At 40.0% G+C, this 25,023-nt stretch overlaps 1 protein-coding gene across 1 annotated transcript in view; it reads left to right on the top strand.

The window, feature by feature from the left end:
• The first annotated feature begins 4,288 nt into the window (after positions 1–4,288).
• The window catches only part of LOC307249602 (myocyte-specific enhancer factor 2A-like), a 49,433-nt gene continuing 28,698 nt past the window's right edge, over positions 4,289–25,023 (top strand). The window contains exons 1-3 of the mRNA XM_080026406.1: positions 4,289–4,374; positions 9,713–9,831; positions 22,650–22,838. Coding sequence (XP_079882532.1) covers positions 22,785–22,838 — 54 coding nt within the window. The 5' untranslated portion in view covers positions 4,289–4,374; positions 9,713–9,831; positions 22,650–22,784. The remainder of the gene's footprint in view (positions 4,375–9,712; positions 9,832–22,649; positions 22,839–25,023) is intronic.

The raw sequence follows: 25,023 nt of genomic DNA on the forward strand, positions 1-25,023 counted from the left end.
GAAGCAGGTGAATTTACTTGCAAACAGCAGCAAGGGTCAAACAACAATGTACCACAAATGGGCTTACATGATTGAATACCTCGAATGAACAGTGTACAGAGATTATATGCAAGAGAAGTTGGTGTGTGCGCAAACACATACTAAGTTTGGTGTGTCCAGCCCTTTTTGCTGGCGAAAGCAGAAATGTTTTTAATTAGGCAGGTATTCCCAGAAATTCATCTCAGCTGGTGTTATCCTTCATACAATGTCTGATAACAGAATATGGGGAGTTTAGGGAGTCTTTTCTTACTGTGCACATGAATGCGTCATACCTCTGTCAAGGCTAAACAACAAACTTGTAGCAAAACACTTTGGAGTTGAAACTACTGGGACAAAGTTCAACAGCCAGAAAGCATGTATTGTGCATTAAAATATTATACAATAAAGCAAATTAAATTCTGTTAACATTCCACCCTTTTTATAATATTTAATGCAACTTTTTGCAACACTTCAAAGCAAAAGGGCAAAGCATATGAGTAGATATATTTCAGTCAAGCAGAATAATATCAAGTACATCAACATCACAGTTGTGAAAATGCAAGTTTGTGTACTGGTGCTATATCGTCTATGTACAGTTTCAGAGAGGACAGTTTTTGTAGAAGCCAGGGAACAGGAACCAAGATCGTCTTGATGGTCAACAAGTCCTTTTGTGGCATTTTGACGCAAAGTGTCCTTCATATCACAGTCACTGGGGGAATGGTTATGTAGGATATTACCATAACCGATTCAGATTGTTCCTCAGTGTCCAATTGTCCTTATTGAAGAATGGTCAGCTTGGTCTTCTCCTTGCATCTGAAACAGAATGAATTTGAGCAGTAACATGTTCTCAAAAGAAATGCTCATCATTCTGCCAGGGTTGTTTCTAAAATATCATCCTATCCATTTTGCTTGCTCTAGATGTCACAATTAACGCACAACAACATTTTAGAATAGGTTTGATTTCATTCTTCCACATGGTTGTCTGTGTTTGGGCAGCATTCAAGCACACACAGGCAGTCAGTGAGACAGGCCCTCCCTTTTCTGCATGGGACTGAATCACACACACACCACATTCCTGAGAAGCTCTCTACTTCTCCAAATCTGACATGGTGTTATAGTTTGTTCTTCAAATAACAAAAGTTAACATGTAGGTTAAGTATAGGTGTCTTTACAGTTAACCAGTTTTTGAATCAATTTATATCAACAATACACATTATGATCATATTTTCAGCATAAAAATCCCCTTTAACTTGTAGTTCAAATCAAAAGCATTGAACAATTCTTTTCAGTGAACATTTTCATAAAAAGAACACAAAGGGACGCTTTTTTAAGTTTATGCTGGGACTTCAAATGATTGACTGCACCTTTAATCTTTAAGGTTCACTATGGGGCTTGGATTTGGCAAGATATTTAGCTCTAAACTTTAAAGCTTTTAGCAATTTAGTCAGAACTCTGGTCATCTTTAGGAGACAAGCATTTTATAACCCATCATAACAGCATAACAATTGTATGCACACTTACAAAACCTTCTATCTCCCTTCCCCTACATACTTTTTCTTTCTTTATAACATCCATAAACAATCAGTTCCAAACAATCTTTTTTCTCTTACACTTTCAACAACATTCTCTTATTCATCTCTTTGGCCACCACCTTTCTCTTTACTGTTCTCGATGGGGGCTTGGATCAAATGTAAAGTCAGATATTTGATCATATGTAAGAGGGGCAGTTGCGCTTACAAGTAATTTAATTTTTTAAAATGTAAAATCTAATATCAAATTACCCAGTAATCTATTTAAACAGGGTGAACACCCCTATTCCCTCCAATTGATTAACAAAATTCACCAATTTAAACTAGAACACCCTATGTGATGTATTCTAAATAAAACTAATAAGTCTACTCTGCAGTTGTAGACTATTGACAAACATAACAAAACAAAACAAAACAAATAAACAACCTGTCATAGACTAACTCCCTGGAGCAGTACTATATCCCCAGGCTAAGTAACAACAAGCAGCCAGATATCAATTTGTTTCCATAAAACCTTCCCGAATTACAAAGAACTCTCAGTTTAATGGAACAAAATATACCTGTCAGAATAAAGGGACCACCCTCGACCCCACACTAATGATCATTCTAATTACGTACGTGAGAGACTTTTGTTTTTGACAGTGTAAATTCTCAAACACCAAAGGCTGAGATAGGTTTGTCTCTAGTGCATCTCCCCAAACACTATAGGTTGAAATATTTTTCTCTTTAGTGCATTTTCCCAAACACTACGATCAGTTATTCTCCCTTACGGTAAAACCATGAGAAATACTGCTTCATAAACTAGTTTATCTACCTAATACATAAAACAAAGGAATTCCTAATTCCTGGACAAAACAAAATCAGCTGTTTATATTCACCTGATTTCAAGAAAGCCTCGACTCGCTCAGGCTCTGGATTCCGTCACCCCTCTCCGTCCAAGTCGAGTCTGCTGACAGCCTCTTTTGTAGCAATGTTCACTGGAGGTCTTTTGTCGAGAGTCGTGGACTCCCCCGTCGTCACGGTGCAGGCTCGTCTTGTCCAGAGAAGAAGATGTTGGATCCGGCTCGAAGGACCATTTGTTACTAGAATTATTTCACCAAGTGTTTGAATAATTGAAACTGAGTCAGGCCTTCTTGGAAGCAGGTGAATTTACTTGCAAACAGCAGCAAGGGTCAAACAACAATGTACCACAAATGGGCTTACATGATTGAATACCTCGAATGAACAGTGTACAGAGATTATATGCAAGAGAAGTTGGTGTGTGCGCAAACACATACTAAGTTTGGTGTGTCCAGCCCTTTTTGCTGGCGAAAGCAGAAATGTTTTTAATTAGGCAGGTATTCCCAGAAATTCATCTCAGCTGGTGTTATCCTTCATACAATGTCTGATAACAGAATATGGGGAGTTTAGGGAGTCTTTTCTTACTGTGCACATGAATGCGTCATACCTCTGTCAAGGCTAAACAACAAACTTGTAGCAAAACACTTTGGAGTTGAAACTACTGGGACAAAGTTCAACAGCCAGAAAGCATGTATTGTGCATTAAAATATTATACAATAAAGCAAATTAAATTCTGTTAACAATCATGAATGTGGTTATCTATCTATGTTTGGATCTGAATATTCAGCAAAACTCTTTCTCCCATTAGATTCCTTCTACCTGATGCTTTTAACCAGGGACACAAGATGGCACCAGAGTGCTGCTTTTCATCCTGATGGAAAGAAGTCTGAGAGCTTGAATTGTGTTTCTTATTTAAAGGGCTTAGTTCTAAAACACTATCTCCATTCAGAAGAAGTAGGCCTAGTATTGTTCATGGAATCTGGCACAGGTATATGGCATCTGGGCAAAGATGAGCAATACTATTCTCTATAAGAAATGCTTGAAGGGCACATTTTTATTTTACATGTCGGATTGTAAAAGCAAAAAGTAAAAGGTCTCTTTTGATTAAGTGAATATAAACTGTATACGACTGGGGCTGGGTTATTTATTTATTCTTTTTAGCTGAAAAGATTATTCTGTTTGATTACATTTTTTGATTGCATTACAAGTATGTTTTTCTCTGCATTTTTCATCAATCTATCATTAGTTATTAAATATCAGGCATGTACATCCAGCTACTGGATGGCACTGATAGTTTCTGAAGCTGCACCTAGCTAAACTAAGCTGAACTTCTCAGCCACTTCATACATGAACTTGGCATTTCAGTCACAAGTTCTCTTCTTCGTCCTTAATGCTATTATTTGGGGCTTGTGTTTTGGGCAGACATGCAGCCGAAGAGTAAAGGCTATATGATATCAACACTTTTTAACATGATATTCCAGGTTCTCATTGTCCATGTTGAGTTTATGTGAGAACTTCTATCTGATTTGTTAGACACAAAGGTGAATCTTTACAATCTGACTGAAACAGGCCATTACTTAGCCTTCACACTACTGTGCTACTTTATTATACTATCTATGGTTCACACACATACACACACGCACGCAGACACACACACACACACACACACACACACACACACACACACACACACACACACACACACACACACACACACACACTATAATATGCTACCTTAAAAGATCCATCACTCTACAAACACACGCCTCATACCCTGTACAGTAGGCTACACTGTATTTACGATGATATGAACAAGCGCGCGCCGACGTAGCTGCGCACGCGCACTCTGGTGGGAAGGGCTACGCTCTCTGTGCTCTGAGTTTGTCAGTTTCCTAAATAAAGCGGACGAGTACCCGTCAGTGTGTGTGCCTGAGACACTTTGGCAGAAAACTGTCCGTATTCACAGAAGAGTCAGGAGGGCAGAGGGGTAAGTGGAAGAAACTCATCTCTCTTTACATTAAATTAGATATATTACATGGAGAGAGTCTGTTTTGTTGTCTCTACTGTGGAGTCACCGCGGTCCACACAGGGTTAGGATATTCTTGCTAACACGCTGTGACTTGGTCCGTTAGTATGTTTCATAAACAACATAAAAGTATGACATACAGTGCTCTGTATTACCTTAATTTAGGCTACGTACAGTATATATTTTTTGCTATACAAGTGTTTTTGTCGTAATTTTTGGGCTATGTAACATTGCATGTGAGTACAGTACGTGTGCTGTACATATTGTGTGATACGCCGAAGTGGAGAGCTTTATAAAACTTTGATTAACTTCGCACGCTAGCTGTTTTTTAGCCGGTTAGCTAGTTTGACCATTTTCTCCTTGGGATAGGCTACTTCTACTAGGCCTACTGCATTCTGTATACATGAATATAGAAACATGTGTCGTATTTCATTGGTTATTTCTAAAAGGGGACATCAATGGGCTGATTTTGTAGAGCAAAAAGCTAATACCGAAAACTCCATTACATTTTCAGTCATAAAGTTTAAGTTACCAAATAATAGCCTACTTTGAGGTAATTTAAGTTTTTTTTTTCCTAAAATACTTTCACTAAAATACCAACCACATCACTAAGGGCTATAGGACTATGTGAAATAACTAGCTGAAGCAGAAGACGAAGGGTGATTAAAACCTCAAAGATCACTTTTACAAGGCTATCTATCATCTTTATGGCCTGCAATGTACTCAAGTCATATACAGTGTAAGGGGGTTATAATAGCTACAATGAGATTTGTGATAACGATAACAGATGTTTTTTTGAGCTGTCAGTTTGTTTTGAAATGGTGGTATGGAAATTCAGACAAAGCCATGTGGTTTGTAAGAGGTTTACATCTATCCTCCTAATACAATATTTCATATATATATATCTTATCTATATCTACATGTCAAGAGCTTTCTGCTGCTGTATTTTTCTTCTTGTCCATACTAGCAGTAGAGACATCCCTTTCTCAAGCGTTTTGGGAAAGGTCTCCAATGAAGAAATAAAATAAATAAATAAACACACCATTCTATGCAGAAAGGGTTGTCAATAAATTAAAAACATTAACTCTTAACCCATTAGATAGGCCATGTAGGAAAGATGTGTTTGTAAAGTTCATTAAAATTCATCACAGTTTTAAACAAAATAAACGCTGTTTTTGCTGGTTCATGTTAAATGTTGCTGCGGAGCATCACTGAGGGAGTTTCAATGAATATAACATACTCCTTTAATGGTCTGCATACTCTGCACTGTAACGACAAGGTAGACACTGCATTTTGTCACTGTGTGTCTGTCTGTGACTCGCATATCTCTCTCACTGTTAGTCAGATCGGCCTGAGCTTCCGGATATTGCTTGCGCACGGCACAAAGGTGTGCATCCTTGATCGATTATGAAGTTTTAGACCAAATATGTAGAAGTTATCATATTTATATCATGCTGGCGGCGAATACATGCGCAGACTGAAGGCCACAGTAACGACGGGCATGAAGCGGCATGAAGTAGTCTCCGGCTAAACCCCGCCTCCCTCTGATTTGATTGGCTGCTGCGACTATAGCTTGAAATGAGTGATGAGCGGGACACACACAGCAGACCTGCTTCCTACGGGCACTGCACTAGTAAGAAGTAAAAAGGAAACATCTGACTGAATGGGAATATCTATGGGATAGACCAGCCCTGTAGAAAAGCAATTGTTTAGGCTAGTGAGGTAGTGTAAACCACAGTTCAATCATTCCATATAGAGCAATACTAAACATGTGATTGGCAGGTGAAATGAAAAGAGGCTGGTGGAGAATGGGGAGGAAATGGCCTGCAATGGAGTTCAGGCCTCTTTGGTGCCCCCGCTGCCTTGTCACTGCTCTTTGTTTTCATATTTCATTAGCAGGGCTAACGGCATGTAGCATCACCAGCAATTATCTTCCCTGTCAGCAGACTGACAGTGGCTGTCTGCTGGCTTTAGTGATTACAGGCTTCAGGGGACAGGTAATCAGGTCATGGTTCCACTGTCATACTGCTGAGACCACAGGGAGCATATGGGATGAAACAACTCCCATCTCCAATCAGTTATCTCTCACATAGTAATCCTGAGCACTTTCATTTTGTTGCAGTAATGTAATGTGTTGCTGTTTTTTCTTTTTCCAGAGTCTATTCCAGTTATTACGGGAATGGTACCATGGTCAATATTTTTTTTAATGAGCCAATCACACAGCCAGGGTTGATAGTAGTTACCTTTGTAGTTACCCTCGAACACTGGCTGTATGTAGGCTAACTTAAAGCTCTAGTGCATAACATCCGTCGCCCACATGAGGAATTCTGAGAAACAACAACACTGTCAGCGCATCTGCATGAGGTGGATATTATACGTTCTGCTGACTGCCAAGTTTTTTGGTAGAATCAACAACTTTTTTTTTAGTCCTTCTTAGGATTTTTCCCAAGAAGAACCTCCTGCTCCAGTGTCAGGGGCGGGGAGGACAGAGTTTTGTGGAGATGAGAGGCTCAATCAACTTTGGGTCAACTCATTTGACAATGGCTTGAAAGTGGCCTGAAATACAACTTTAAATGAACGCTGTTGTTGTTGTATGTGTAAATAGGCAACTATGTGCTAACACATTGGCCATCTCAACTTAAACTGTAACAATATGTTAACAAGTGTTCATAGCTTGTTTCTGCTGCACCCAAATAACCAAAAAATGGTAAGCACATGAGATAATGGTTGGACGGATGATTGATATTGTTTTACTAGAATGGCAATCAAAACTTCACTGTGTCCTAATGTAATCTGGCTTGGAACGTTTCTGGGATCCCTGCCCATTTATTGAAAGGCACTTGGTCTTTAAAGCTAAATAATTTGACAAGTATACATTTTAAAGATACCATATTGCTGCTGGTTACTTAGCGTGTAAGCTTTGTTTCTTGTCGTTGTGGTTCCTGTTAGGACTGAGGGTTTATGAAATCACTCTCAAGACCTAAGTATAGCATATGACTTCAGTGATAGAAGTGAGTCATGTCAGTTAATATCATGTTGGTTGGAGGTTGATATAGTTTAAAGGCCTACTTCACCGGTTGGAATATGAAGGTGTATTGAACTCGGAGATCCTATTTAGTATAAATGTGCAAAAAAAATTGAAATCGGATCATCTTAGCCTGAGAAAAAGCAGAGAGAGTGTTTTATGGTCTCACTGTCTAACCCTACAGTTTCCTTTTTGTGACATCTCAGTAAGGGTTAGGATTAACAGGACAGCTGGGCCAAGGGAAGACTGAGTGAAGAAAAACCTCATTCATTATATTATAATAGTTATTTTATAATGATAGAACGCTGGTTCCGTATGGGTGAAGTATTCCTTTAAGCTGTGCTTGTGCAATATAAACTGTAACATTGAAGATTCTCATACATCACAGAACAAGAAAATTAGGAGTTACAAAATCCATGCAAATGCTTGTGAAACAATGTTGACCTTCACCTCTTAGAGATGTCCATCTCTGTTTTTGTTGGCTTCTTCAGTTGCCTCAGAAAGATGCTTCTTCTTCTTTGCTGCTGGGGCTAGAGTTTGTGTGGATCACTCACTATATTACATTGGCCATAGTGAAAGTGAAAATACATATGATGGCTACCAAATCAGCACAATCTACATTTCGTGTGTGTTATGCTGTTTATAATACATGCAAAATGAAAATCCAAATTGAGAGTTATGGCTCTGGTTTGAACAGACATGATTTGCATTGTCACTTAGAAAGGCAGAGACCATATCCAACCCAGGTAACTGTACACAACGCTTAAAAAACACATTCATACAGAACTTAAAGATTAATGTTTTACTTTTAGGGTCATGATTTAATTCAGGTTAAAAAGAATACTTGAAAGAAGCATATTTCTAAATACAATCCCATGGACGCTGCAGTTTTCCCAAACCTTCACGTAGTTGCCAACAGAGGCACTGTATCTTCATGCACTATAACACTGTTTGAGCTACAAGCCCGAATGGGACTGCTTGATTCAGCAATACAGTCCTCAGAGCTACTTATACATACAATGTTCAGTTTTTATGTATTGTTTCCCATCACAGGAAAGGCACACCAAATCCTGGTATAAAAGTAGAGACATTGATGAACCGGCTATAGATAGGAAAATTGTTAAATCCGTTATAGAAAGTAGAAAAAGCTGATGATTTCTTTCAAGAAGAGAATGTTAACGGACACATGGATATTGCGGAACTGAAACCAGTTAGCAGTAAGCATGACAGTCCACCCTGTCAGTAAGGTTCCGTTGTGTGGCTGTATGGAATCCATGTGTTCCCTGGTGGTATTTCCTTTCCCTCTGAGTTTCCCTAATGATAGAATATTTTGGGCCTTGTGGTAAACAGAAATAGCAACACTTGTGAAGGACAGGCTTCTCTTTTTGCACCGCACGCTGAAGAAATAGAGGCTGCACTGTGTATGTATGTGTGTGTGTTTAATTGAGAAGCTATTTCCAGTACTCCGTGACTGACTGACTGACTGACTTAGTTTCTTGTAGTCAATTACATGGCCTGCTTTGGCAAGCCCAGGCTAATGCACACTGTGAGTAGACTAATGCATTTTTCTTATCCACTTTGATTAGCTGTAGCTAGCTGTGTGCCTGACTTCGCTGACTCCTGCTGTGGAGGCTTGTTGTATTGTCAGTGCTGATGCTGTCATCCAGACTGATGTGATAATGGAACAGCAACAGGCTCATTTTAGTTCTTCTGTCCACAGCACGGAAATGTTCACGATTTTATGACTTTTAAAAAAAAAATTATAGGTCTATATATTTTTTGGGCATTTTTATGCTTTTTTATTGATAGTGTGAAGAGACAGAGGTGAAATGGGGCAGAGAGGGGAGTGACATACAGAGAACGACCGCGGGCGGGAATCGAACCCGGGTCTGCTGCTGGGCCCGGCCCGGGGGGGGGACGCCCTACCAACTGAGCTAAGGGCGCCCCAAGATTTTATGACTTCTAGTAAATATGGCTTCATTGATTCACAGATGGTCTTCACACAAACAGTTGTGTGTACAAGTTGTGCAATTGTGTGTTGATGAGAACGTATTTGAGGAGTAAAGCAGTCTTTTCTCGTGCTCTTTGGATGCAAATTACTGCTCTCATTTAATCTTCAGAGTAACAAACCTGGTGCATCACTTTCCTCCTTTGCCATATAAATCAGAAAACGAGCATATTTGTCAAACGCAGCTACAACTTCAATTTCAAAACTGTCACTTTCTAATTTATTTGACAGAACGATGTAATACATTAAGATGTTTTTTTCTCCAGAATCTCCGGGCAAGAGGAAGACTCACTCTGTCATATCGTCTTCCTTGTATCCGTCCTCCAGGTTTGACCTTGAAGAGGAATCCCCTCCGCCTGCCAGGGGACATAACAAACACTTTCAGGTAATATCTGATAACTTTTCATCACATATTTTATTCCCTTCTTATTTTTCATGCAACGGCTTCTTCAAAATGCATTTTGTATCCCACATTCAACGCCGAAACTAAACTTTAAACTTGGGTCAGATCTATTAGCTTTTCTTTGGGATGATACGGACGCGTAATCACAACAATTACTTAGTTTTTTTTTAATGTCATAACATTTCAATTTGAATTGATTGAAATAAGCTACAGTAGACCCAGATCCCTTCAGTCCAAGTTACAAAAAAGTTCAGAACTGCATTTTCCTTTCCCTATCCCCGTTGCCGTGGTTTATGTCAGAGCTCTTAATCTATTGGACTTGAGAAGTCTTGGTGCGGGCGGGGTCGCCCCAGTAAATCCTCCCCTAGCTGCTCCTTCCAGACCTCTGGCTGCCTGCCGTCTGACCGCCGGGCCACACACCAGCACCTTTGATGCTAAAAATGCCACAGAGGAGCTCGGGAATTACACTCAATAAATACTGAAATCAAATAAAACAATTTCCAAATATTAGCCTGGCAATCTACTTTGCTGCAGTCATATAAAACTGCCTGTGTTGCTCACAGCAAATAGGTTTCCCTGGGCCCTGCCAACTCAAACAGCGATGTTGGGTCAATGGCTGTGTGGCTTGGCTTAATTAAACTCACTGTGGATTTGCAGAGCCAGGGTCCAGAGCACAGAGTGGTTTGGGTCTGCTCAGAATCCTCACACACTGTTGTTAATGGTGCCAGCACTTCATTAAAGCTGGCTGTAAACCAAGACACTCTCACTTCTTCTTGCTTAGTTGAGGACTATACTGGCAACTTCCATAGACTCTATTCAAGAGTTTGGTTAACTTGTAACTTTCTGACTATGAAAACTAATACAATAAGAAATGATTTATTCAAATAAATGTGTCCTTGTAACTGATCTTACTAACCCAACATTCCCAGGATCAGGTTGCAGGACCCTTAAATATCCTAAAATATAATAGCTAGAAGGCAATTCGGTAAAGCCAATATGTTGCTCGGTTTGGCATTATTTTGATTTTGCCCAACTTCACATAGGTCATATTTACTGGTAGTGTTTTGAGACTCACGGTCGTTCAAAACATTTTTACTTTTAATGATATGTTCATGATATTGTTCAGCTGTTATTGATTGTTGTACAGTTGCTCTTTTCAGTATTTGTTGTGGGATTTAGATTGTTTGGTTATAAGCATAGACGTCGATTACGGGGGGTATGGGGGGTACATGTACCCCCCACTTTTCGTCAAGACTCATTTTGTCCCCCCCACTTTTTAAGCCGGACATGGAGTGCGTCGGTCCAGCCGTATTAAAACACAGCGTTAAGGTCTCTCTCTCTCTCTCTCTCTCTCTCTCTCTCTCTCTCTCTCTCTCTCACACACACACTACTAGTTTGCACACCAGAGAAAACATGCTCCGAAGTCTCCGCTAGTTTGCACACCAGAGAAGACTGATGCATTTCAATCAGCAGCAGAGAGACAACGGCGAGTGGCTTTAAGTGTCCCGTTGTGAAGTGTAAACTGTAGGGATTACCATCCTCTATGCCCACTAATGACTGTTAATGTAGCGGACACTAACAGCAGCTTGTGTCGCGGCACATGGATACTGACGATGTTGTTTACAGTGACGTGCGGTCAGGGTAGGCGCCGTGTGCAAAAAAAATAAAATTAAATAAAATTAAATATTTTTTTTATTTAATAAACTTATATTTGTATTATTACTGTTACTGTTAATTATTTCGATCTTTACATGTAATCCGCGATTACTTTAAAAAAGTGTAGACGTTTTGATTCGAAACGTAGCAGTTAGTAAATTATGCCAAAAAAATATTGCCTTTGCTGTTTCCCATTCATTGTGTACGGCAAAGAATCAGTGCCTTTGCGCCTATTCATTGTGGACGGCAAGAAAAAAGTTTTCGCGCATGCGCACTTGATTCTGTATTATTTAACATGTACGCAAATAAGCATAATTCTTTGTGCCTTTTTTACGTAAATGGTATGCCACATAAGCCTTTACATTACATATCATTCATGGACCAATTAAAATCGAGATATTACTAGACATTTACGCAGCTTAGGCCAACGTCATTACGTTGGCTATGCTCATTCACGTCGCATTACCCCCGCGGATTTTTAAGTCAACATTGCAGCTGCCGTGCCCGCAGATATTTCAGACTGGAGGAATTTTAACAAATTGGATTATAATTTAAAAAGGAACAGAATGAATAGCAAGAGAAAGGCCTGCGCCAGCCTTGGACGGTGTACAGCAGCAACAGGGACAAACAATGTTCGAGCATTTCAAACGGACATGTAGCCTACATGAACGGAAGGATGCTAGCTAGCTGTGCTGTCAGTCAGACTGTCACTGGATTACTATCGTCTTGCTTATTTCTACAGCCAGGGAGTCAGATTGGTGAGTCAGAAACTTTTTTGGGGTTTATTTAATAATAAAGTTGGATGAATTGATACCGAATGCAATCCATTCTGCATTTTATATTCAATTGAGCAGTTGTGTTTTCATTGTTACTGACGGACAAACCTAAGCTCTGCAATGTGGATAAATGGTTACATTCTGATGCTGGACAGGTCCATGGGGCATATGCTACTGGTACTTTATCTATTAAGATAAAGTTTATGGAGTGGAGATGCCATCAGTTATGCTGTAGTCCTACATAATGATGAATGCTGTCTTTTATTTTTAAGTTGATTAGAAGTAGTACCGGTAGTTTGAATCGGCGAAGGTCTGACTTGTTGCCTTACGTTTTTTCGGCCCTCGGTGTGAGGGACGGGTCCGTTAAGTCGATGGATGCGATGTTTAATCATTTAGACCAAACTACAGTAGGCTACGGGCAAACCTGAAGTCACCGTCGTGACATTTCATATACGTCCCGTCTGTGTGTGTGTGTGTGTGTGTGTGTGTGTGTGAGTGAGTGAGTGAGTGAGAGAGAGAAAGAAAGGGAGGAACTTATTTGAAATCGGCCGTGCGTGCCTGTTTGTTGTTTATTGTTTTTGATTTAACAATATATAGGTTTAGAGAAATCTGGCTTTCAGAACTCAGTGCCTACCCACTCACTGACCTCACCGCACGTCACTGGTTGTTTATCAAGAAGTAATTGAAGCTGATCATGGCTATGCTACTAGCTAGGTTGCCATGGAGACCGAGGCGGAGTAATATTGTTGTGCGACAGTCCAGCCGTGCTTCGGCTCGATGTGCTCAGTCGGAACTACCTTCCCAAGCTCCTTCTGTTTACGTCATGTTTGGTTGGGCTACGGGGAGCAGCTAGTGGCTCATATGTCCGCTGCTTTTTGAAAATGCGTCAGACATCAGTGTTTTGTAGGCTATACATTGTATTCATTAGTGAGCGGGTATGCCGTCTTTCAGAACAGTTCATTACCTGCACTAAAGAGAAAAAAAGATGTTTCCTCATTGTCCCCCCCACTTTTGAAAATGCACTCCAGAATGCCTGTTTGTCCCCCCCACTTGTTTAGCCAAATCGACGTCCATGGTTATAAGTAAGCATTCATAATGTCAATAGCTATAAAACGAAAGAAATTGGGAATTTTGTGACTACATGTTGAAGTTGACTTGCCTTCCTTTAGCATGGCTGATGTTAATTGACCACAGGTGACTAGGGTGATCCCAACTGTAACAACCCTTTCCCATGTCAGCAAGTCAGCCAAAGAGAAAAAGAATTGTGAGCAAATGCACACAGTTAACCTAAGCTTCCCCTCCAGAATAGTCTGCGGCCAGTTTTCAGGGTGGATCAGCTTCACCAGCTGCTAACAATTCTAAATCATTCTGAAATCATATAAACATTTTATCAAGGAAAGGAAGATTACATTATAATAAGGTTACATTATAATACAAAAAGATGTGTCAGCTTTGGCTGCATTTTGGAGCACTACAGTATACCATTTGTATGCTTGGCATGTTCAGAATACTTATTATTTTGGCTAAATTTACAACTATAATTTCTTATTCTCATGCCCAACATTATAGCAGTCTGTGTTGATTTTCATATTGGAACCAGCCACTTCATAACCTTCCATTTATTATAAGAAAATAGATGTCAATTTTAGGCCAATCTTTGAATTTCAAGAAGGAGCTGCAAACTTACTATTAGAAAAATTCTGCACTTTGAAATGTATGCAATTCCACTGCCTAAAATGTTGATGTACAATGCTTTACGTGCCACTTGAAATACACAATTTTTGATACTTGTGTGTTACTCCACTTATTTGATACAGGATACCATGCAGAAATACTTGTTTAATGGCTCCGGCTGAACTCTACTTGTCCTTTATATATACCAACTTGAAAAGAGCCCACTGTTTACCCAGTTATCTCAGAGAAAGAGGGGGAGATGGTTGTGTGTGTGTGTGTGTGTGTGTGTGTGTGTGTGTGTGTGTGTGTGTGTGTGTGTGTGTGTGTGTGTGTGTGTGTGTGTGTGTGTGTGTGTGTGTGTGTGTGTGTGTGTGTGTGTGTGTGTGTGTGTGTGTGTGTGTGTGTGTGTGTGTGTGTGTGTGTGTGATGGGGGGCTTGGGGGCAGGATGGGGAGATTGCATTAAGACCCTCAGGATAGAGGCCGCCTCAGATCTACTTAACATTTCTTCATAACATTAAAAGGATGCCATTACTTTGCTGAAAGCACAGAATTTCAATGAGAGCAGGAACAAATACACATGTTAAAGAATTCATTATAATATCATTGAGTAGATCAAAAGATTGCGCTGAGCCTAGATATATTTCTCTGAAGTTGTGTGGCTCTGCAGACTTATCTGCAGTAAGGATAGAAGAAAATACAGTGCATATCTATAGTATATACTTTCTATGTGGTGTTTTTTTCAGGATAAAGTTCAAAGTTAAAATTCAAAGTTATTTTATTATCATAGCCAAAAAAACTCACCAATAAAAGCATTGGCTCTCTCAAAAGATCCACCTCAGCCAGACCAGTGCATCTGTTTCCTCTTTCAAGCACAAGTTTCACATAATAACAATATAGGCAAAATTATTACTGCACTGTATTTTATTCTCTCCTTCTATAATTGGAAATATAAAACCATAAACTGTGAAATATGAGTAATGTGACATAGTGACGAGCTAAACAGTTCAACAGACTTTTGGCCTGTGGGATGAGTTTATCCCTATGTGTGGTGTGTGCAGGACTGGATGCACTGGTAATGTATGAAGACAGCAGGTAGAACATCGTGTTGCTGGGGTCACTATGCACTATTAACCACCCTTTGTTAAATCTTGAAGTTGAGGGTAGAGCAACGGCCATACCAATTGTAGTAGAGAGTCAAGGAGAGGAGCAAAGTAGCAGCCAGACAGAGAAGCAAACATCTGAAACCCACTTTACTGCTCCGTGAAGCTGCAAAGTTGCAAATGTAGCTGATCATTCTCTGTTGGTTCATAACTATATTGTTCCTGTTGACATAGTCACATTGCTTTCACATTTGGTAATATGTTGTTATTATAAAAGTATTGACGTGTATAGTCTCTTTAAGCTGCAGGTTGTTTTCTCTGCAGCATAATCTTTAGCTTCCACTGGCCGTTAGCGACACGTGTAACAATTTTTTTAAAGTTCTGTAATTGGCTGCTTCTTCAAGATCTAACTTTTCAACTTGCGCTTGCATTTGCACTGCCGATTGAATTAGGAAAATGTCATGCCTGTCCGAAATGAACTGTATAACATAAACATGTCTATGGGGAAAAAATGAATGGGACTCCAGGAGTGCCAGAAATCCTCTCTGCAACTCTCGCAGCAACTCAGCAAGAGTTTTCAGAAAGGCAAACTGAATGTAATAAAGAACAATAGACGTAGTTGAGGCATTTGTTGGATCTTGCTCTCAGGTTCACTGTAATAGGAGGAGAGCCTTGTGTCTTTTATGTCTCAAAACTGTCAACTTTAAAACTTCATTGCATTTCTGCGATAGTTTTGATAATGGTAATAACAACAGTTCAGGTTAGACACTTGATATGACATTGAACTGTTTGGGAGCAGTTGAGGTTGGAATTTTGTTTCTTATTCAATTGGCCCAGTACAGTTTAGGCCTTTTTTTTTTAGCTTTTTATGAATATGATACTGTACATGCTGCTTGATTAAAGTTTGAAAATGAAACATTTAACCAGTCCACAATCAATTCCTCTCAGTGTCACAGCTGATATTTTTTGGGGGAGACCAAAAATGGCCATATTGTGTGTGTCAGTATTGATAGTTCTCCTGAAGGCCAATTAGTGTTTCTTTTGTTAAAGCGACATCGAGTATGGAAGCATAGCCATATTTTACAGGGCAAGCTTGTGTTTCAATCTGTGTTGCAGGCATGACATCAGTGTCTCTGTGTTGAGACAGGAAAATCTTATCCCTCTGCCACTGTCATAAAAGCAACACAATAACGAAATGACATCACGGTGGGCGAGTAATTAAATGAGCAGACTGCTGTCTTGGAGTTTTTACTAGGCTGGGAGATTGTAAGTAACAGTGCAGCACACTGGAGAATAGTCGGTAAATGTAGCCCTGAAGCTATGAGCTTTTTAGTGTGAAATTCGCAAATGTACTATCATGTTTTTTGTATTAACACATTTTGTCTTGTCAACATGCCTTGACATACATGTATTGTACACCCCCTCACATAAGCCTCGTTTGAGCGGTTTGGTTCAGTGCGGCTCGGCACTCTTTTATTTGCGTTTCCACTGTCAAAAGTTAGAATGAGCACCAAGATAAGCGAGAAGTGTGACTTTTTTTTCACCCTTTCATTGGGTTACCTGGGGGTACCAAGCCGTTTGCAAAGAGTCCCAAAAGGATGGATCATCACAATGCAGTCCATTGATTGGTCGACATAGTTATTTTCTGTGTGTAGTCACTTTGGCAAGAGTGAAGAATCTTGTGTTAAGGGAAAAATGTCTGCACGCAGCGCTGCATTTATTGTGTGTCTGTCAGCAGTGGAAACACAAGCCAGATCTAGCGTACTTTCCTTATAGAGACTCTTTCACACGGCAACACAGCATCTTAGTTTGCCAAGTGACTGGGGGAGTCGGGATGTTATGGCACATGACAGTTTAAGCCATCTAATCTGCATCGCCTTTAGCCTGGCATTAAATGGCCAAGTTTAATTATTACATTTCAGGCAAAAACTCATTAGCTCAGTGACCTGCACAGCAGTGGAGCGTCAATACTCAATCAGGCTGCATGTTACCAGAGGCTAGCCTGTCTGACTGTGGGTGATGAATTACTCACAGCCCGTGCTCCTGCCGTGTCTGCTCGCCGTCAACACCAGCACTTGGTTTCCTCGCTCCTGTCTTCTATGAAAGGGATGTTCCTGTCTCGGTAAGCCACAAAAAATGGTGAAGGGGAACATTTTAAGAAAAAAATCTACTAAGGCAGATTTAAAGATGGAGTCAGCAATTCTGGAGAACGCTTGTTGTCAATTACATTTTTTATGGTACTGTGTGTGGGCCGGAAAAAATCCAGTGTTAAAACACAGCCTAGGCTGTGTAAACAGCATGTTGCTAGATACCTTGGGCCCGCCCTGTTTACATACCAGTTTACAGAGCCTAGACTGTGTATTATTACTGGATTTTTTTCAGCGCACACAAATTACAGACAGGTGTTCTCCAGAATCGCTGACTCCACCTTTTAAGGAGACTAATTTGGTTGCTGGTTTTGACGTGTCTATTAGCTTCTGTTTATTCAAAGATTGTGCATTGTGCCAGAGCATCATTTACATAAGAGAATGCAAATTTCATCGTTAGTTCTTTTTAAGCAGCTGCAACACTGTTATGCTTTTTACATAAATTGTCATTTGCTTTCCCTACATCAAAGCAAACTCATATTCACAACTGGGCTTATGGGGAGGGCCGGCACATTGAGCGCTACTCTAAACAGGGAAGTGTTAAACACTTCATACAGTAAACAAGCCCGATCTCACTCAACCTCCCTCTGGGAACTGCTCCACCACGTAGCCTGACTGTTTACCATGTGCCAGTTTGCCCAAGCGCGTGCATGAAAACCTTCATTTATGAGAACTTCAAAGAATGTCCGGGCTTCGGGGGAGGAGGTATCTTCTATCGGTCTGCCACATAATGCCTTGAGCAATCGAGCCTCTCTCTCTCTCTCTCTCTCTCTCTCTCTCTACCTCTCTACCTCTCTACCTCTCTACCTCTCTACCTCTCTCCCTCTTTCCCTCCCTCTTCTGATGGATACAATGCAAATAAGCTGCTGGAGGAAGAAGGACAAGATGGAGCAAAGCGAAGTAGAGGAGAGCAAGGAGATGAGGGAAGCTGCAGGGAATGTAAAGAGAGTCCTCAACACTTTAGCAAACAGTGATGAAACAGACACTCTTTGATGAGTATTTCCACACTGACAACGTCCATCTATCTTCATCCATATTATCTAACCGCATCAAAATGATGGTCCGTCTAGCACACACTGAGGACAGTGGTTACTTTATTGTACTGGGTTGCATGCTGGGTAGCACCAGCTTGAAGCCTCATTGATTCACTCTTGGAGTGAGTGACTGGAGCCCGGGCCACGGCAGGGTCAACACAATTAACGATGAACCCGTGGTCTTTAATGAGGAGGAGGGATGAAAGGCTTGCCAATCACTTTGTTCTGCTTTGTACTGTAAACAACATGGTGCTGTCAACAACAACCATGGTTGACCTTCTTCAGCTCTGACTCTGTTTATTCTTTACATATTAAGATGACAGAAGGAGGGGGTGGGCTGTTAGTGTATGCTTTATTATGTTAAATGTTAAATAACACGTATGGTTGAACCTGTTTATTAGGGTGTGTTGGGGTCAACAACAAGCTTTTTCTCCTGCAGACTGGTTGCTGATGCATGATGTTGCTGTGTGGTGGTTTCTTTTGTTTAATAGAAACCAAAGCTAATTGTGCTTCACTTAGCATATCAGTTTACATAGTAAAGTTATGCTATGCTCAGTTAGCTCAATGAGAAGATAATAATTTTTGATGTTTGTGGGAGGAAGTGTTTGGGAGGGAGATATACCATTGAGGGTTAGTTGTCTTAGTTCATTTAATGCAAGTGCATCTGTGCTTATACTACTTTTACAAGGATAACAAACATATGTGTTTAAAACAGGATAAGTCAAAAAATGACTATTTGTGGTTTGATTGGAAGTTATGTACCAGACTATGTCTAAGTCGGGCGCAAATACTTTCTGGCATCCGCTCCGTGATGGCAAGATGTTTTATATTTTGATTACATTTTCAAGACTGAGTGAGGCTAGCTGTTTCCAATCTTTATGCTAAGCTAAGGGAGCAATCTCTTTGCTCCAGCTTCATATTTAATGCACAGAAATGGGAGGTGTATTGAAATTATCCAAATCTTGGCAAAAAAATCAAAGGAGTATATTTCAAACTTTTCCTTTTTAGCCTGAAATAACCATGTGAGCCAACACTCTGTGTGCAAAGTCATACTTTCACATTGTTAAGATCTAAGAGTGGACAAATTGTTGCGAACAGCGGAAGTAAACATTCTCACTTTATTTTTAGTACAACATTCAGTGTAGCAAATTTTTAAAAAGGAAACACTTAGGCTTTATTTAGCAAAACAACAGTATGTGACATTCTACTATTGTATAGGCATACAATATATAAAATCATGTGCAGTCCAACCTTGGAAAAGAACGTTTCACACCCTCACAAAGCTTGGTCACGCTTCCAAAGAGCCACAGGAATTGGATTTCATGGTCGAGATAAAGAGTGGAGCGGTTGGATGTGAGGTTCGCTTGTGGGGCTTAACACTTCCTGTTAAGGATACATCCAGGGGGGGTATTTTGTAGTTAGAGATGGGCATTGAAAAGAGCAGGTACAGTATATCTTAGAAAACTACAGTTTCAATGATTTGTAATCTTTTTTCCAGGCCTTTGGAAATTCATTAAAAAAAAATACATAGCCTACCATTATTTAAGTGTTTATTATTTGACAAGGTAAGGAGGACCCGATAAAATGAAATTATATTATATAGCTTAGTCTCGATGTTTGTGTGCAGGTTGCTGCAGCCTGTTGGCTGGGCCTGCGTATTGATTTTAACATCAACCGGATAGCGTTTCTGCCATTGTAACATTAGATCTGCATTGATCAGAATGACTTAAAAGGACTGGAAAGAGCACATGTACTAGAGATGTTTATAAGGCTCCACCATGATCTACTGACTCTATAGCTTGAGACAATTTATTGTAACAAAATTATTGTACAAGCAGTTGGTACGTTTGATTTTTATTGTATGTATTTGCGATTTAAGCCCTTATTTCTCTCCAACGCTACAAATTACAAAGGACTCTAGATATCTTTTGTCAGAGTTAACAAAGAGCTAGAACTACAATGATTATATAAGGAAAACCTGTCTGCTATAAATTAGACTTATATATTTATTTGCAACATCAAATGCATTTAGTAAGAAATGTATCTTTTTTTTCATCAACATGATAAAAGGTTGAACATACCTACAAAGACACAAAATGTTGGTACTGCAAAATGTTAACTGACATTGTATTTACAATATCCTATAACAACTAATGCATTTAAATGGTTATGTTTAGGCATTCACAGCGTTGAATTTAAGTTAGGACGACATCATGTTCTTGGTTTAATATTGGCCACTGTAACTTGAAGCAGGAAATAAAAAAACATGGTCTTTTTAGTTACATTGAACTGAAACCACAATCTTTCCATACCCTTTACCAAGGTGTACCAGGATTTAAACGTACTGCACTTTGTACTCACACTAGACAACACAATAGCTGAAGCTTGTGGTAAAACAACATTGTTCTACACTTGAAAACACATTACCAGGGAACACTATTAATCCAGCAATTATGTTCCCTTGAAAAATCTATTTGGGAAAACAAATTAGTAGTGTGGGTTAGCAGGGTTGATTAAGGATGTGAATCGCTTGCTTTCGCTTCAATTTGATTACATTTAATTTGTCAAGTTGGTGATCCAATTCAAGGGTGATTAATAATTTTATTTCTCAATTTAATTTGATAAAAAAATGTTTTTCAATTATCAGTTATGATTATTCTGAACTGTGTTTAAAATAAATATACTTTTATGTTGAACCATTTATTAATATATAAAATAAAATAATGGACATCAGATTCATGTTTTAATCATCACTCTAAAACAAGAGACATAAGTTACATTTGTATTACAGTACTTCAGTACATATTATTTCACCTTTAACATTATTACTGTAAAACCCAACTCTTTAGACCATTTCTTACAGTGTTGTTAAACTGGGAGATCTTCACATCTAGAAATGGATGTCTTCTATTCATGTTGAGATGAGCAGCAGTTACAGTGAACCAACCCAACAGGCACTTTAAAACACATGCTCAAAGAGATGTCTGTTGTCTCCTTTCTCATAGAAATATCTCTTTTCGAAATATTTGCCTGCCAGCAAATCATCCAGATTGTCAAACAGATAAATCCCTGTGACCTTTTAAATCCAAATTATGCAAGGAGTCTTTGTTACAGTGTGTATCCTGAACTGACTTTGCCAGGTCAGCTGGGATCTGGCCTGGCATTGAACTGAATGGGTTCGAAAGAGGATACTGTGCAGTCTGTTATTGCAGACCAAATTCTAAAAACTATGTTTTAAATGCATTTTAAATAAACATGGGATTTTCTTTTATTTCTTCGTCATATATCTGTGTAATGGGCATTTAAGAGATTGGCACTGAAAAATATTATTTTTCCATCAAATGTAGAGGCTCTTAAAACAGCAAATAATCACCAATAAATTTCCACTGGTGCATGACAAATATATTTGCCCCATCTCCGGACACTGTGAACAGGGTCTGCTGTGGGGGTTTTGGTGGCTCATCTCTGGGATCCACATGCTGCAGTAATCCAGAGGGGGTTAGGATAAAGCCTGGCTTTGCCTCACTCTCTGCCTCCTCCCAGATCAGATGTGGATTAGGAGAGAGTTGAGGAGCTCTGGTGGGAAGGCAGGGCTCAGAAAACACTGAGGCTGAAGAGAGGAGGGACACAGCCAGGCAGGTGGGCATTCCTGCAGGAGGATACAGCCGGACAGCAAAGGCTAGCTCACCAGATAATACAGGACTGCATTTTCATGTTGAAGGAGTGTGGCTTTGGGAGAGTTAAGAGCCAGCTCGACAAGTTGTGTGATGAAGTAGATGCACAAGATTTAAAGCTATAGTGCATAACTTCTGTTGCCCTCATGAGGAATTCTGAGTAATTACAACGACCCTGTCAGCACATCTACATGAGGTAAGTCTTCGGTGATTGCGCATGGATTTAATTCCTACTGTTGTACGTACAGCTTTTTTCTTAGCAGTAGAATCAACAACTGAAACATCTCTTTGGAAATTATTGGGATTTTTCTGAGCTCCTGGTAGACAGCACCGGTTTGAAAACGCTGCCATACTGAGAATTACAGAGAGATTTCTGAGGAGCTGATAGGCTTTATCAACTTTCTGTCGCAGAGTTTTGACGGCAAAAGGATATGGGAAAATACCTTTAAGGGTGCAAGGCTATAGCATTCCTTGACTCCACTATGGCAGAAGTTCTGGTTCTGCCCCTGGGAGCACTGTCATTTGTCTGGTTGTGCGTACTAACATACAGTTGGAAGTGCGTGTGTGCAAGGTGGTTGGAAACCAGTGAGAGATCATGTTCTTGTCGCTGGGTCCTGGGTAAATAATATATCCAGCGAGCAGCTCATTGTAAACTGTACGTGTGTCCATACTATGATGGCTAAATATCATTGGGGTGAAGTTGATTCCTGTCTCTGTCTCTATCTCGCTCTTTTACAGCAAGCCAAGCCATACTGATCCTGGAGTAACAGAATGGACAGTGGAACTATGTGTTAAGGATTGTCTGTAGAACTCTGAAGTACCTGAAGCCCACTGATATTCTTCTTCGGCTGTTAGAGGACGTTGTTTTGGAAAATGGGGAGGAAGAAGATCCAGATCACCCGCATCGTAGATGAGAGGAACCGCCAGGTCAGTGTCTTCTTCTTATTCTTCCTTCACACCATTTGAAATTGTGGCCATTTAGTTGTATACTTCTTCAAAGCCCCTTACAGTACAGCAACATAACCAATTTCATAATGTTACCCTGATACTCCTATTTGGTTGTTGAAGGTGCAGTTAAAATTGGCAGAGAAGGGTTCTTTTGCATCCAGTTTCAGTTCTTACATGTACTGTATGTGTTATAAGGTGTGCATCCCCCTTTTTTTTTTTTTTTTTTTTTCTCGGGGGGAGGGGGGTTTTCAAGACGCATACACCAGGAACAGGTGTTTCTGAGTTCAAATAAAGTCAAAATACATCATACAAAACATAATAAGCTTTCATACAAAAATGTGTATAAATACAACAAAAAACAAGCAGCGACTAAATAAAGTGAGGGGGGGTTTAGTCCTGGGCCATGGTTGATTAAGAAGTAGTGAAATAAGTTATAAAAGAATCACATTTTTGGTAAATGTATTAGCACAGCGTTTCACTGTTAATTAAATTTTTTCTCATTTTAAAAAGAACATAACGTATTTGAGCCACATTTGAATTGATGGGGGATTAGGGGATTTCCACATAAGTAAAATACGGCGTCTTGCCAGAAGGGAAGTGAAGGCTAATGTTTCTGATTGTAATGCTGTAATATGGGTTTGTTTAGATGGGGTTCCAAATATTGCAATGAAGGGGTCTGTTTTTATTTGGGCTCCTAGAACCTTTGTCGCGATTATAAAAAAGTCATTCCAGAATCTGTGTAGTCTGGGACAATAAAAAAAGTGTTGCTTAGCACGGGGCAACATTTTGAAAGACTGTAGTATTGATAAGCTCCGCCGTTATCAGTACTTCATAACGGTACTTTACACTTTTTTTTATGACAGATTTTCGCTATTGATCCTGGCACACAATCATGGCAGACCTTTCTGTGTCTGTGCAGGACCTCACTGCCTGTCTGTCACTCTCACACACTCACTGAGACGGTGACAGCATCCACCTCAAGAAGGCTAATGCTAGCGCTATGTTAAGCTAGCGGGAGCCCACGCTGTTAATTAATTATACAAACACATGGCAGGGGACTGTTGTTCACATTCTTACATCCAGTTTAGCGATATCAAAATAAGAGTCCGGATTTGAGAGAAATTAAGATTATTTAATTTTTTTTAACCGTTTAACCTTTAGTATTAACCGGTTAAAGATCTTCTTAACGGTTAACGGTTTACCAGTTAACCATGGACATCGCTAATTGTATACCATCATCTGGAGGCATTTTCAGAAATGTTCTTAGTGTTTTATTTTTCATTATTCAAGATTCAAGACTCTCTTTACTCTTGCCGAGGTGACTACGCACGGCGGAAATGATTATTTCGACCAATAAACGGACGGCATGTATTATTCTTCATAAAAGCTCATATAGAGAGACTATAACATCGTTATACGAGAGAGAAATAAGTGTGGTGGACTTCTGGTCGGGCTATCCCACTGATACGATCACCGAAGCATCTCGCTGTCATTGCCGCCAAGGCAGCAGCCACTTTTAAAAACGCCGGGCTCACCGGTGGAGTCCTCCAGCAAGGAGGCGGTTGAGAGGGCGGTTGCCGCGCGGCGGTGGAAAAGGCCCTTTAGGTGTGCTTATATCCATACCCTACCCAACTTTTGGCAAATGAAAAGCCAAAATACCCGGACCGAACCGCTCCGACCCGCTCTATTCGGTGGAAACGAGCCATAAGATTCCACTCTAACAACATGCAGAGTCAGATTTTTAAAAGTACCTCCTATAGAGTTTTCTACAAAAACACCAAATATTTTATGGATGTTCAAGTTTTGACCGCTTCATGACAATTTATGAAGGGATTCCTCAAGGAGCCTTCTGTGGGCCCCGGATGGTTTAAAATCGTCAACGTTAGGAACGCCTAAAGATGCCTCCAAGCCTTGTACTTTTGGGAGTGCAGTGGTCACAGCTGGTGGCGAGGGCAGTCATTTGGGGTTAGCTGGGTCCGGACGGCACCCTATCATTAGCAGGGTGGGTCAGTGTTAGGGACACACAGTGGCCCTTTTTCTCCTCACCGTCTCCTTGTGCAGCCACACCGCTGCCCACTGGAATCCCTCTCTGTCTGTCTCCTCTATATATATATATCACTTTCAACAGCACAACAAATACCAGCCTGTCTGGAAGGAAGGCGCA

The sequence above is a fragment of the Ammodytes marinus genome, assembly GCF_949987685.1.
Source record: "Ammodytes marinus genome assembly, chromosome: 1".
In the NCBI taxonomy this organism is placed as follows: domain Eukaryota; kingdom Metazoa; phylum Chordata; class Actinopteri; order Uranoscopiformes; family Ammodytidae; genus Ammodytes; species Ammodytes marinus.